The following is a 16146-nucleotide window of genomic DNA, read 5'->3' on the forward strand; positions in this document are numbered from 1 at the left end:
TTCTGACTGCTTGTTTTTTTTTTTGTTTTTTGTTTTTTTGTGTGGATATGGTATACGTCTTACTTTTGCCTCTCTCCTTCCCTTATATGTTTTCCGTCAGTTCTGTTTAATGACTTGTTTTGTTGGCCGGACAGTTGTTTATTTTCGTACGTCTGCGCGCTGTTAAATGTCTGGCTGCCTCGACACTCGGCTCCCTATAGGTCTGTCTCGCTGTTGTCGAATCTTACACCCTCTGTCCACAATACTATCTCGACTCTGCACGCTTTGTGTACTCCTCTCGCACCTCCTCCATCCCTCTTGTATTCTCTTATCTTTTTAAGACACACATTGTGCAGCGTGTGATATTTACTATAAGATATGTGTGACGTCTGATTGGTACTTGTGTTTAATTGTGTTTAAGTTGTTCTTCATGTGGAGCATATGTGTGACTTTGGACTGTCGGTGTATTTGATTCACTTTGGGGTAACGGGGAGTTTTTTTTTTTATTATTTATGCGTTTGTTGCGGCGCGTCGAGCTGTCTCTGAACGTTTCCCACTCCACATTTGAAGAGCAGTGAGAATGTGACTCAATAACTCTCACGCACTTTCAATTCTCCAGCCACTGTGCCATAATTTCATCACCAAGCAATAAAACACTGAAGACTCAAGCCACTGAAGTCAATCAGCTGTACGTACGGTTGGACGTCTCTGAAAGTTAGCGATCTTTTTAAACCTAAATTAAATCTGCTTGCTAACAGTACAGATAACATTCTTTGAGTTGAATCTGTCTGCCAGGAGAACCAACCTCTGTTCAGATTTTAAGCAAGTTGTCATACAACACATATGCCATCGAATTTAAGTTTTTGTTAATGAGTTCATATTATGTTTGGTTCGATTTTATTAACACTTTGCCTTTGCGCTTCTCGAATCTATCCTTTCCATGCATAGCATTATACGTGAGGCTTCCCAGGGAATATAGGCACATTTATGCTGACAAACCAAGCTCCAACCTCAGGTCCAGCCAAGTGAAATAAACTCAGCGATCGCAAATCGTTCAGTTCCTTGAATGGCCACTTGAGGCTCGCTCTAGAAGTGAGTCACTCAGCATTGACCCCCATGTTAAAATCCTCAACTCTAGAGCTGAAATAAACATGTTTATAGCCTGGTTACCTTAAAAAAGCTTTCATCTGTATAGTTACGTAGTTTTCCCAATCATGAAAACCTCTTTTATAACTCATCAGTTAACTCATCAGTTTATTTTAAGCCAAGTACGTAATTGTTAATAATTATGGGCGTGGTCACATTAAGTAATGGCTAGTACTAGCAGTGGCTGCTAGCTGTTGTGGGCTGTGAGATAACATGGCTTGTTGTGCGGTTAATTGTACTGTGCTTCATTATTTCCATCAAGTGAAGTTTTATTTGCTGTATTTTATGAAGTATAAGTCACAGTGTTTTTAATAGTTTGGGAAGCGACTTATATACTCCGATGCATCTTATATACTGAAATATCACCCATTCGTTGTTAATAAGAAGAACTATAATTACTTTGATATTGGACTTTTCCAGGAATCAAAGCACTACACAAGATGAACTCTAATAAAAATGAATAAATGCCAGTAATTAAAAACAATGCACAAAATTTCATTTATACATACAGAAAAAGGTGTGACTTATACTCCAGTGTGACTTATATATGGGTTTTTCCTCTTCAAGAGGTATTTTTTAACAGGTGCGACTCATACTCCGGAAAATATGGTAACTTGATTGTTAGTGCTTTTACCAGGTATCATGACATTAGCTCCCCTGTTACTCCGTGGTCATAATTTTAAACTCACAAACAAGCCAACTGTTACAAAAACCACCAAAAAAGTATCCAGACCACGTTTAGCCTGTTAGCTTTAGCTTGTTTAATAACTCTGAGATGGAGATGTGTTTGAGCTGCATTGTCATGCCAGTCTTCCCCCTCCCTAGCCAGCCTCCCATCCTGGAGACCAGCATGATTTGTTTATTTCAATTGTGTCAGTAGCATGGCCTAAGCAGAGGGTCACCCCTTTGAGTCTGGTCTGCTTGAGGTTTCTTCCTCAAATCATCAGAGGGAGTTTTTCCCCTTACTGTTGTCGCCTGTGTGCTTGCTCTAGGGGTTGGTAAGGTTAGACCTTACTTGTGTGAAGCGCCTTGAAGCAGCTTTGTTGTGATTTAGCGCTATATAAATGAAATAAATTGAATAAATTGAAATTGAATCTTGCCCATGCGACACCTCTTTGTCCATTTATGGCTTGGCTGGAAGTTAGATGAAGTTAATCACTGCCAAGATGGCGACATCGAGAACAGCAGAAAACCTGTGGGTGATGTCATGGTGCGGTTTTCGAGTATAGATATAGTCGATGTGACAGACATGGGAGTAGTACTGTACAGTCACTTGTTAGTATTTGCATGATTGTAAATTACTCTATTGTTGTGGATATTTAGCTTTTGAAGCGTATGTCAAAGGGGAGCAGCGTCTGATCCGACATCGTCCAACTTCCTGCTTCCTTTTGGAGTTTCTTCCTAATGTTGACTTTAAAGGTCTTCAGTTGTTGTTTTTCATTTGATTGTACCTCCCAAGCATGAAGGACAAAAAAAACAGGATCAGTGACACACAGGCTGGGTTTCCATTATTCCCCAAGGCATAATGAGCTGATTTGCACTTGTTCACAATGGAAGTTTTTATTTTACTGCCTACAGCGCTCGTTTGCAAAATTGAGGCGCTGCTTAACCATAATTGTTTTTCTGTCAGTGTTTACAAAATATTGGGCAATGGCGCGTCTTTATGTAGGTTTTAAGATCCGCTTACCTTAGCTCTGCGACATTTCAATGCTTGTATGCATTTGTGTGCATGTTTGGAAGCATGATTGCATCCTAATCCTGAGCATAATTTGAGCCATGACCGTGCAGCCGCGCTACGGAGACGCGCCGAGTAAAAACAAATGAGATTTTTCACTCGGCTATTTATCTTTGCTTGCAGCCAGCCGTTCTCTCATCGAGTACTGATCAGTCACACTCGAGCAGCACACATGGCGTGCACAAAAACATGCACTTACGTGTTAGTTGTATTCAATCGCACAATATCCATGAGATATTTGTGCTTATGTTGCATAAAATCCTGCTTATCTGTCTGAACGTCTCTTTACAACGTGATTTCTATAATAGAAGCCGACTGAAATACTGACATGGGAGGGAAAAAACCAAACATGTTCACTTTTACTTACATGATAAAGGCACAAATACTTTTCTTATGTGTTTAGAATGTTCATTTATTTGTAGATTTTATAAAAGGACCACAGAGTTTATATTAACTGGATTTTATATTAACTTTTATTGGTATTGAAGCAAAAATAAAAGCATTTCCCTAACAGCGGAAAAAAAGCAGTGTACTTTTACGGACTGACGCTTTGCACGGCTTTTGCAGAAATTCATCACTTCCTGGCTGGAGACGACAAGTTGTAGCAGGTTTTTTCTTTTTTACCGGTGGGAGGCCAGTAGAACAAATTGCTCTAGAAAGCGCCCTTTCAGACCTTTTGAATAGACTGGTTATTCCGGATGACAGGTTCTAAGGCCCTCGCCAAAGAATGGAACAATGGCCATCAATGCCGTTATACTGATTTTTAAAATTAAGGTGTTTCTAACCCTTTTTTCCCAGTGATTTGCTTAACTTCATCAGAATTCATCAGTTTCGGCATCGCTTTTCCTCAGAGCCACTGTTGGGTGAAATCTTGTGAGACTCGCGTACCATTGTTTGATTATCTACAGAGCCTTAAAAAAATGCTTTTATTGGTGAAATATCTCTGAAAGCACTGGAAAAAAAAAAAAAAAAAACATTTTCATGGGGAAATTCATATATAGGCTGTATAGATTGCTGTAAGACTCAAAGCCTTAGCAGCCTTTATGTTTTGTCTTCATGTGATCCAGTGTGCCAAAAACTGTACTTGGTGCATCTAAGCAAAACTTGGGCCTGAAGATTTTTTCCTGTTTAGTTTAGTTTGGGAGTTTAGATAAGACATAAGGCTGAGGATGCATGAAATTATCCGGCTATACTCAAATACGAAATAGGGCGTAATGAAGCCTAATAATCACGAAATGAGGATAAAAAGTAACAAAATGGAGCAGACTGACCCAAACTGACTCCAAATATGATTAAATATGATTCACTTAATTACTTTTATTGAATTATTTTTAAGCGAAATGGAGCGAAATGGGGACTGATAATAACGAAACGGGGGTAAAACGTAACGAAATGGAGCAGACTGACTCCAAATATGATTAAATATGATTCACTTAATTACTTTTATTAAATTATTTTAAGCGAAATGGAGCGAAATGGGGACTGATAATGAAATGGGGGTAAAACGCAATGAAATGGAGCAGACTGACTCCAAATATGATTAAATATGATTCACTTAATTACTTTTATTGAATTTTTTTAAGCGAAATGGAGCGAAATGGGGACTGATAATACCGCAACGGGGGTAAAACGTAATGAAATGGAGCAGACTGACTCCAAATATGATTAAATATGATTCACTTAATTACTTTTATTGAATTTTTTTTAAGCGAAATGGGACTGATAATAACGAAACGGGGGTAAAACGTAACAAAATGGAGCAGACTGACTCAGACTGACTCCAAATATGATTAAATATGATTCACTTAATTACTTTTATTGAATTTTTTTAAGCGAAATGGAGCGAAATGGGACTGATAATAACGAAACGGGGGTAAAACGTAATGAAATGGAGCAGACTGACTCAGACTGACTCCAAATATGATTAAATATGATTCACTTAATTACTTTTATTGAATTTTTTAAGCGAAATGGAGCGAAATGGGACTGATAATAACGAAACGGGGGTAAAACGTAACGAAATGGAGCAGACTGACTCAGACTGACTCCAAATATGATTAAATATGATTCACTTAATTACTTTTATTGAATTTTTTTAAGCGAAATGGAGCGAAATGGGACTGATAATAACGAAACGGGGGTAAAACGTAACGAAATGGAGCAGACTGACTCAGACTGACTCCAAATATGATTAAATATGATTCACTTAATTACTTTTATTGAATTTTTTTAAGCGAAATGGGACTGATAATAACGAAACGGGGGTAAAACGTAACAAAATGGAGCAGACTGACCCAGACTGACTCCAAATATGATTAAATATGATTCACTTAATTACTTTTATTTTTAAGTGAAATGGAGCGAAACTGGGCCTGATAATAACGAAACGGGGTAAAACGTAACAAAATGGAGCAGCCTGACTCCAAATATGATTAAATATGATTCATTTAATTACTTTCATTCAATTATTTTTAAGCGAAATGGGACTGATAATAATAAAACAGTGATTAAATGTAGCGAAATGGAGCAGACTGACCCATTGACTGAAGTTTCATCTCTTGAATGCCAGATGGCGCACCTACCCCTACTACATGTACTAAGCGCATCTCACAAAAACAAAAGCTAAACAATTAAAGTAATTATTTGGAGTCAGTCTTTCAGTCTGCTCCATTTTGTTGCATTTTACCCCCATTTCGTGATTATCAGTACCCATTTCGTCCATTTCGTATTTTAGTATGGCCCAAATGATCTACATTTATATTTGAAAAGCGGTGAAATGCTAGCACCCCCTACACGCACCCTCCCCAAAGGTGCAGCACCATCATACTTGAAATTTCTTGGGAGAACTCTAGGATCCATTGAATGGAATATTGATTTCATCTCGCATCACACTGCCCCAGTTGCTACATTTTAAACCTTGTCGATTTTAAACTAGTTGTTAATAGCGACAAACATTGGGCCCATATAAATTATGTTACGTTATAACATAGTGTAGCATCATCATGATGGTTTAACAGCCTCCCAGTTGGTGTAGAGCGCCGAAATGCAACGTTGTGTATCAGTGACTATGCCCAATCTGGTTCTGCCTTATTTTTTCAAACTGGTTATTTGGGGTTTTGAGGACTAATCTGGGGATGTGTGAGCTTTTTCACCTTTGTGATGGATTAAACAAATAATATCAGTTGCTTCTATATATTTAATCTACCAGTTGTCAGTTTGGTGGTCGGATTTCAACTTAATTTGCACCAAAGCTATAAATAATCCTTCTTACTTGGGGTTTACACTTGTTTTACATTGGGTTTATGTCTGTTTTGCAAAGGTACTCCATTCACATGCCCCAGAGATAAGTATAGATGGATGGATGCACTATCACAGTTCCCAATGAATTGCTGACATGAAGCAGTCTCCATACCTTTGATTGGATGCGTTACGTTATTACATCTCGACTGTATCTTGTTTGTGATCAGATCCCTTCACGGTGCGTTATGGCCCACTGTGCAAGCCAGGCCTGTTTACGCAGCTATTATTACCTCGAAAATTGGTCCTGGGTTTATCTCTCCCTCACATTCTTCCTAATTGCATACGCACACTCAACACAGCACTTGCAGAATTAGTGTTAATGAGGCCACCGACTGTATAAGTGTTAGGCATGTCATAAATACTGATAATTAAGATAATTTCCAGCTTAGTCACTTCTGAGGGAAGGCACATCCGTTCCTTTATCACCTCAGTGGGATCCGAACAGCACACAGAGAGGATGACGGAGAAAGCACTTTGACGGGTACTGTCAGTGTTGAATCTATGATTTATTACATCTTTCCTGCACTTTCTTAGATAGCTCTCATTCTAACATTTATTGTTCTATCCAGCTTGTAGCCAGTGTTGTATAAAGTACCGGAAAATCACACTTAAGTAAAAGTACAGATATCCATTTAAAAAATGACTTTGGTAGAAGTTCAAGTAACCAATTGAAATGCTACTCAAGTAAAAGTCTTAAAGTATTTATTGTACTTAAGTATGACAAGTAATGTACAACTAAATGTACTCAAGTATTGAAAGTAAAAGTCCAAGTAAATGTTAATAATCAAAAATGGACTGATTTTTTTTTTTTTTTTTTATATTACAAAGTTTATCTAGGCTTGTAAATGACTGGTATTAAATGACTTGATTAAATGCTTGTAAATGACTGTATTAGTCAAAATACTGAAAATTGTGCACATCACACAAAAACACTTCAGAAACAAGGTTTCAAAACCTAAACGACAGTAGGCTACTCACTGGGTGTTCACAGGAAACAGTTATTTATTTCTATATGTATTTATTTATTTTCATTGTTACATGGTTTTATCTTTTCTGTTGTGTTTTGTTTCATTAGGTTCTTTTTGTCTCTTTCTCTAAAATTATATTGTAACATTATTAGTCTATTATTATTGGCTATTATTGTCTATTATGTAGACTATTATTGTTGTTGCAATAATATATGAATAAAAATAAATTTAAAAATTACAATTTGACTCTTTTACGACACTGAACACAAATCAACACAAACCTGCTGATGAGAACAGCTTAATGCTACCTTTAACATTGAAAACGCCATAGACATGCTAACATGTTAGCATCGGTCCGTTTTTTAAGTTATAAAATACATCTATCAACTGGTTCTGAAGACCATAACAGGTCGGTTTAACATAAAAATATTAAATATTACTCACAGACATATGCTCTTTAGGGTTTTAGCGGGAAAAAATGAGGATAAAACGAAATAAAATCCACGAATCGTAGATCGAAGCACTGCTTCGACCTACGAATCACTGCTTCGATTGGTTCAAGGTTCAAAGCAAAGCCGCGCTGCAGAAAAGTTGATTACAGACCAGCTGCAGGTCTGTAATCAATGTAGAGAAATGATCATTTTCAATGACAAACACCCCCCAAGTGCGAAACTGCAAAAAAGCCTACCAGACATGCCTCATGACAAATCGGCCTGACTAGTAATCAGTGGTGTCTCTGGCTGAAAACGCGACTTTTTGTGTGTGTGTGTGTGCGTATTTTTTGTTTTTGTAACGAGTAACAGCATGGCGCAATTAAGGTCGGAAACGTAGTGAAGTAAAAGTGAAAGTAAGCTGAATTAAAAAAAAATTACAAAGTCTCCCAAAACGTACTTAAGTACAGTAGTGAAGTATTTTTACTTTGTTACTATACAACACTGCTTGTAACCCTTCATATTCATCTCAGCATTATCTCTCCCATATCCATCTTCTTCTCCTGCACTCCCTTCACTGCCCATGTCTCAGCCCCATAGTGTCACCACCTGATCTTGCAGTCACAGAACACACTTGATACCTTCTTCTAGTTGATATTTGTACACATGAAATTGCAACGCTAATACCAATATTTTACTGTGGTATTAAGATTTAGTTCATGGCCATCTTAAAATCAACTTACATAAACTGATTTTTACCCAAGGCCATCAAATATGGCCATCAGGTCTTGCAAAAACCTTGTGTCTGTCCGCCCAGCCGTCTGTCCATCTGTCTGTCCGTCTGTCTGTGCTCACCATAACTCCAGTCCTGTTACTGCCAGAATGTTCAAATTCACAGGGAACATTCTTGAGACACAGACCTTGGACAAGTTCAAAGATGGCTAACCTTGACCTAATTTAAGAGGTATTTTAAGAGGTTAAAAATTCACATTCTGTTTAATTCTGTTCCTTTTTTTTTTATTTTTACTTTGAGTGATGGGGGTGAAGGCCAATCAGCGTAGAGCGATGTCAGTGGCTGGTCTACTTAGCTGCAAACTTCATTTCATTTGTGTGTAAATATAACCTCTTTGTCATATATTAATAAACACTTCTAAAACTGAAAACGCTGTTTTTGGAACCTGATAACACCTCTGAAGTGGTTTACAAGACATTTTGTGGGCATTAGAGTGGTGACATTTCAGGCTGGTCATGCTAGCTGCGAGCTCTGTTTCATTTTTGTGTAAATATAACCTCTTTGTCATACATTATGTAAATGATAGCGAGAAATAAACACTTCTAAATCTGAAAATGCTGTTTTTGAAACCTGATAACACCTCTGAAGTGATTTACAAGACATTTTGTGGACATTAGAGTGGTGACATTACAGGCTGGTCAAGCTAACTGCGAACTCTGTTTCATTTTTGTGTAAATATAACCTCTTTGTCATACATTATGTTAACGATAGCGAGAAAAAATACTTCTAAAACTGAAAACGCTGTTTTTGGAACCTGATAACACCTCTGAAGTGATTTACAAGACATTTTGTGAACATTAGAGTGGTGACGTCACAGGGTTATCTAGCTGGCTGCAAACTCTGTTTTGTTTGTGTGTAAATATAACCTCTTTGTCATACATTATGTAAACAATAGCGAGAAATAAACACTTCTAAAACTGAAAACGCTGTTTTTGGAACCTGATAACACCTCTGAAGTGATTTACAAGACATTTTGTGAACATTAGAGTGGTGACGTCACAGGGTTATCTAGCTAGCTGCAAACTCTGTTTTGTTTGTGTGTAAATATAACCTCTTTGTCATGCATTATGTAAAAGCTAGCGAGAAATAAACACTTGTAAAACTGAAAACACTGTTTTTGGAACCTGATAACACCTCTGGAGTGATTTACAAGACATTTCGTGGACATCTGCATGCACGCTAAGTTCTGCTAACTGAAAGCTAACTTCTGCTCTTGTCAAAACTCATGTATGCACACACGCACGCCCTCCTGTAGATGCCGTTAAAACATAAATATTGCTTATGACTGATTGACTAATTGATAGAGGGGCTTCATTAAACATGTACAAATTGTACGTAAGACAGTAAGATCTTATTAATGTAAATAATAAATGTGTATATATATATATATATATATATATATATATATATATATATATATATATATATATATATATACTTTGCACTGGGATACCAATTAAACAACTGTCAAATAGAAAGAACATAATGCTCATATGGCCGAGGGTATTTTAGCAATGCGTTATATTTGGATTTCTGCAGGATTGGAAGTGAGAAATCATAGCATGAGAAATCAGTGCTGATGCTGTGAAAGAAACTGAAGAGATTTGAAGAAGAAGTAGTTTTTGCTATATTTTTACACATCTTACATAGAAAGCAAGTGAATGTGAGAAAAGCTTCCGGCAGCAGCGGAATAGCTGAAGGCTTCCTCCCAGGCATGTAACATCACACACAACCTCCCACAGTTACACTTCATACACAGTTTAAAATTTCTTCTTTCATTAAAAAAACAAAAATCCAAAAATAAGACCCTTTTTCATAAAATGCAAAATAAAATCCTCACATAATTTAATAAGAATAGAAACATGAAGACAAGTGTTGATGCTGAATTTAAGAATGTTGATGTGACAACCTAAAATACATTCAATTTCTCCTTTCCAGTAATTCGAGAGATTCGGGGAATGGAGATAAAATCAGAAAGCAGGCAAAAAGACAAAAGACAAAATGTGTGTGTGTGAGAGAGAGAGAGAGAGACACACACACTCAGCAAGTGGTATTTCATCATGAAAGCTCTTTTCGTTGCGGTTCTTCAAACGTTAGCCGTCCATCATAGTTTTAGCAGACTTTCTTTTTCTTCCCCCTTCATATTACTTTTTATTTTCTCACAAATGGTGCATAGACAGATATAAACCTGTCTTACAGTCCAGTGTGGAGCAGGAAGCTCAGTGGGATATGAACTGGACTGCCAGTATGTTGACCTGGGTTCTTTTCCCAATCAGATTTCTTGTGTCATTGGCCAAAACACTGTATCTGCATTGTTTTAGTTCTCCCAGCTGTAAATGGGTGTTGGCCTTGGGTGTTGGCTGGAGAAGTAACTTGCAATGGACTGGCATCACATCCAGGGAGTGCCATAGACTCTCATTCACTACATGCTACAGAATCCAGGGATGAGCACTGACATCAGTGTGCCTAAAGACCTATGTAGGACTTATTCTACATCATAGTAGCAAGGTACTTACCTTTGTCACTGGGATAGGAGTTGGACTACTATTATATAGACCTGGGCTCTTGGTTCCTCTTTATGATTCCGGTCTGTGTCCCTGGACAAGATATATCACCTCCATTGTCTCAGTCTACCTCACTGTAAAGGGGTGCTAGCCTTGGCTGGGTATGTAGTGTGAAATTGGCTGGCATCCTATCTGAAGAACTTGTAAACTGTTGTTTGCTACATGGTCTGTTATCCAGAGATAAGCATCACTAAGTACGACTTATGTCGGACTGATTTCTTCAACATTACTATGTAAAATTCTGGCAATCATGGCAATCACCGAAGCTGAAGGAGTCAAAAGATTCAACATAACTAGGTCTATGTCATTCATAAGAAAGGAGTGTTTAATCTGGGTTCACAGACTCTTCACTGTTTTGTCTCAGTGGGCAAACTGTTCCACATAAAGGGTGTATGAACATTCTGTGACCTGCTGACTTCTTCTTTACCCACAAAACACATAGCTGTCCTTTAGCCTGAGAACGCAGAGCATGGGCTAGTTATATACTGATCCTAGGGATGTATTTCTACTTTATGTACGTGTCAGTAGATCAACCAAGTATTGGGGTGGGGTGGATTTTGTGTGTTAATAACGATAATCTTGCATGGACCTCTTCTGCTACATTACTGATTTTGGCCTCTTCTGTCTTGGCGTTCTTTCCCATCCTCCCATTTTCTCCCATACACTTTGCACTTTCTTTATTCTCTCCTCTCTCCCTCATCACCTCAGTTGCTCTGTAGTCTTTTTTTTTTTTTTTCCCCTCCAAACTGTGAAGCTGCCACCACGGCAGCTGCTAGGGCCACACATAAAGATGTTCTCATGCCGAGGGCAATGAGATAACACATGGAGACAGGCGGGCGTGCAAACGTACCTCTATTTTCAATCTCAGACATTTCCAGTAGCTGCAATTACCTTATGCAAATAAGAGTAACAAATAAATCATCTTATCCCACGGGGCAGCAGCATATAAGATTTCACCAACCAAAGAGAGGAGCTCATTTAATTAGAATGAGGGTGACGAGAAAGATACGCCATTTTCTTACCTGTCCCTGCATCGGTCACAGTCGATCAAAAATGTGTATCTACTGTTCTGTTCCCCGCAGGCTTGAATCAAACGAGCAATTATGGTTCTGGGCATATTTCCCCACAGTTTCTTGGTGCGTCGGGGGGAAAAAAGGCACACATTTAATAACACAATTTAACTCAGGTGCTGCAGTCAGTGTCTTCCTCAAAGCATTATTAGAGAGCTCAAGCCAAGATAGTTGGTCTGTCCTCTCCTTTTCTGATAGGTTTTGAAAATTGCAGCCATTTTTGAAAATGGCCTCATTAGTATGTGCTTGGGAAAGCAGAAGAAGACCTGTGAAAGTTTTTATATACCGCACAGTGAGTGAATTGTGTTTCAAGCCGGGTTTAATGATTAGCCGCGAGGCCACGGCAAATTCGGTCAAATGTTAAACAGCGCAGTGCAGAAAATGAACTTCATTCTTCCCTCTATGGAAAGGAATTTCATTTCAAAGACCTCACCTGTTCAGACACGTTTAATTCGATTTTAATATTGCAAAGTTCAGTTTTTTGTTATGCAATAATCTGTTTGAGTGAAGCAAGTTTAAAAATCAAACGAATTGGTAGAAGCACTAAAGTCTGTATCCTTGCAGAAAAGCTTTGTTCCAGCTGTCATTGCTCAGCAGTGACAATGTTGTCTAATGGTTCTACAGCCACCTGTTGCATGGATGTTTCATCTGCTGCACTGTTTTTATAAATCTGTCTTACAATGAAAATCTGTTATATGTATGAAACAGACAAAATCCGTTATATATTATTTGATCCATGATTGAAATGTAATCAGTGTGCACATTGCAAAACTATTAAAATATGATGGGAGAGGAAGGAGTGAAAACAGAAAAGTGACAAATCACAGCCTTTACAGTCTCAGTCATTTAGCAGGTCAGGCTATGGGGATGGTTCGCAGCCCAGCAGAGGGCTGTGATCTAAAGCGGTTTGGTTAATCACATCCAGGAACATGTATGAACCAAGGCAAGGCAACAAGCAGCATTTTGTTAATAATCACCAGCCTTGAATTACACCCTACCTTATTTAGGTCCCATGTCTGAGCACGGTTTGACAAAATTAAATGCCTGGTCTTTTAATCAAGGAAATACGGTGCCCGCTGTTTGGTGACTATCAGTGCTGAACTGTACCTCTGTTACTGGGCACGTCCAGACTACTCTGTCCAGTATATGTGAGAACTTTGTAATGGATATACATTGTGATGGGGTGGGACATTTAGCCCAGTATGAGCGAAAATCTGTTATACAAAATCTTTACATGGAAAACCATACAAAAGCATTGGGATGCTTGCTTTTGTCCGATGAGTTCGAATATCCGGTTTATACGATGAAAGTTTCACGAGTTTTGCCGTTCACGATCATCTGTCAGTTTTTTTTGGTGATCTCCGGCATTTCCAACCTGAGCTCTATTTTTGGATGCTTCTACTGGGTTCATGCAGGACAAAAACTTTTAAAAAAATTTGAATTTCTGCAGTATTGATTTTAAACACAGATGGTCATGGCGTAAATGGCGGCATAATGTACTCAAAGTAAATCGCTTCAAGTCACCACTGAACTTTTGAAAATGTTAATAAAAGTGTCTGGCAGCATGTAAGCATCTGCATGTGTACCTCAATAAATGTAAAAGATGTAAAGAAACTTTTTTAAATGAGAAATTATACAGTTTGCTACTTACCATAACCTCCTGGCCATTTGGTGGCACAGGTCCCCAATGAGTCATTGCAAGTTGTTTGGCGATGAGAGGCTCCTTCTTTTGCTTACAAGAAGAACATTTTCTCCTTTAGCTATCACTTTAATTTCATAGTTAATTTTTATGTTGTTGCTATACTGTTGGGCGTCCCTATGGTCTGTGGACACTGCCAGCTCTATGCTTGTGTACTGGCAACTGGGCCTAAAAACCATAACTGTGCCATTCTGAAACACTTGTGTTGCGTTATGTTGCTGTTAGAGCCCTTGCTTTTGTGCTTTGATGTCTTTGTCTACAATATCATCTAGAAGTGGCATCCCTTTGGTCTTCAGCAGTTGCTGAAGTCCTCGGTGCTAAGGCACCTGTATGCTGGCTCATGCCAGAGAAGCATGCCACATGGCAAAAATGTTGTAGCCGATGCTCCTGGACTATGCAAGTAGTACACCTCAGTTGAGTCCTCAGTTTGAGGATTTGGTGCTCAAGTTGTTGTCTTAAGTTCGGGAAGCACCAGGACACTAACATTCTTATGTACAAAAGGTTTTGCATTGGTTATCGTTTTTGCAGAGTATAATTACCATGAATCTACCGTCTTAAAACATTGTGTTGGGTGCAGTCTTTATGCAAACTCAACAACTGCTCCCTTATTTTTCTAGGCAGACCCAAAGGAGTTGATTCGCTTGGTCACGCAGCATGTGTCTACATACTCCGATTGGCCAGACGAGCTGCAGAAGTTGATAGCTCAGCTGCATCTGTACAACGAGCGTTTGACCGACTTCACCCAGGCAGAGATACTGCAGGGCCTGGGCCGTGGCGTGGATGTGCAGCGTTTCAGTTCCGACGCCGACTACAAGAAGGAAACCATCCTCGGCCTCACAGAGTAAGGACAGCTTCCTTTCCATCTGTCTTCATCCAGTTGAGGAAACTTTGCTTTAATTTTTTTTTCTGTTAGAAACTTTTCATGTTAGAAATGTTCAAAAAGATGGAGCCCGTGTGCTGTAATATGTAATCTGTGGTTTATTTTGACCAAAGCAATAATTTTCCTAAACACGATGGAAGCATTGCTGTTTTCTGCTTCAGTGAAATGAAATCTGGTCATTATTTTCCTCCTCTACACTTATTTGTGATTAGGACCCTGGATGACGGCGTGTACAAGATCGCTCTGTCTTTGGCCAGGCGCTACAGCATTCCGGTGTGGGAGGTCTACATGACTCACCTCGAGTTCCTCTTTACAGATAGCGGGTACGTGCACAAAAACAAACACCATCACAATGTTCCATCTGCTTGTTTCTCCTGGTTTGTTTGAATTATAAGACATCAGTTTGAAATATTCTACCAGTGTGCCATTGAAAGGCTTGTAAACTCAAATTCCAACCTGTGATTTTGTCGCATTTCTTCATATTTATGCCCATGTTAACTTGGTGTCCTTGACATTCGCTTATCTCGGAAGTGACATTCAGGTCTCTGGGTCTTTGACCTCTGATGTCAACAGATGCCTGGGAAGAGCTTATCGAGTCATCTACACCAGTGGTGGGCACTGTTCAGCTAATCAGATAACCGATCATTATCGAAGCTAATGTTTTTGTTAGTGGATTAGCTTTTCAGATAAGTTTTAAAACCATCATCGGACCAATTATCTTCCAATACATTTAGTTCCGATAACTTTCAGTCCGCTAACATTTTTTTTTTTGCTGGTAAACTGAGCAAAGTATAACAGTCAAAAACATTTGTGAACCGTAAAATCTAACATTTTAGTCTGTGTCGTGTAGATCAGTGGTTTATGGCAGACTGGCTGTCCCTTGTTGATGACGTCATCATTAGGCGCAAGACGTGATTGGCCGGTCAAAGCAGTGAGCATTGTGGGTAGTGTAGTTCAGGTTCACTTTGGACGTTACACTGTTACCGTCTGCTCGACACAAACAAAACAGACTAATTTTAACATTATTTTATTTTATTTCTTTGTGGCATGGGATAATTTAATTGCCAAGACTTGTTGGGTGAGAGGAGATCTCACTGCGCAGCTGCAAGGAATTCTCTTCACCATTTACACACCATTTTGGATAATCAGGGCACTTTATATGGAATATTTTCTTCAGAATTTAATGAATCCCACTGAAACTAACAGGTAAGAATTTATATTTACTATGTGTCTTTTACTCAGCCAGTCAATGCATTAATGGACGTATTTCGGTTGTTTAAGCCGCAGGGTTCAAAGCGTGTTGCAAGGGGTGGGGTTTGAACCAAGTGCACTAACCACTTGGCCACTACCACAACTTACACCTGACGACTAATAATGTAAAAAATAAGCTTAAGTAGTACCACAGACTCTTAGTTATGACAAACCTTATCAACACAGGACAGAATGCTTTTAAAACACCGTGAGGTAAATCACACTTCGCATGTGTGTGTCTGTTTGTGCTTTAGAGTGTTGACGTGCGTGTGTCAGAGTCCATTTCCATAATTTATTTGCTCTCTTGACTTCATAGCCGGGGATCTGACG

The 16146-nt window shown here is 38.7% G+C and overlaps 1 protein-coding gene across 3 annotated transcripts in view; it reads left to right on the forward strand.

Annotated features, from left to right (window-relative positions):
• nbas (NBAS subunit of NRZ tethering complex) overlaps nt 1-16146 on the forward strand; it is a 309279-nt gene that overhangs the window by 175232 nt on the left and 117901 nt on the right. For all 3 annotated transcript variants that reach the window (XM_034161663.1, XM_034161660.1, XM_034161661.1), the window contains exons 42-43: nt 14303-14526; nt 14778-14888. In XM_034161663.1, coding sequence (XP_034017554.1) covers nt 14303-14526; nt 14778-14888 — 335 coding nt within the window. The remainder of the gene's footprint in view (nt 1-14302; nt 14527-14777; nt 14889-16146) is intronic.

This window comes from Thalassophryne amazonica, chromosome 21 (genome assembly GCF_902500255.1).
Source record: "Thalassophryne amazonica chromosome 21, fThaAma1.1, whole genome shotgun sequence".
Lineage (NCBI taxonomy): Eukaryota > Metazoa > Chordata > Actinopteri > Batrachoidiformes > Batrachoididae > Thalassophryne > Thalassophryne amazonica.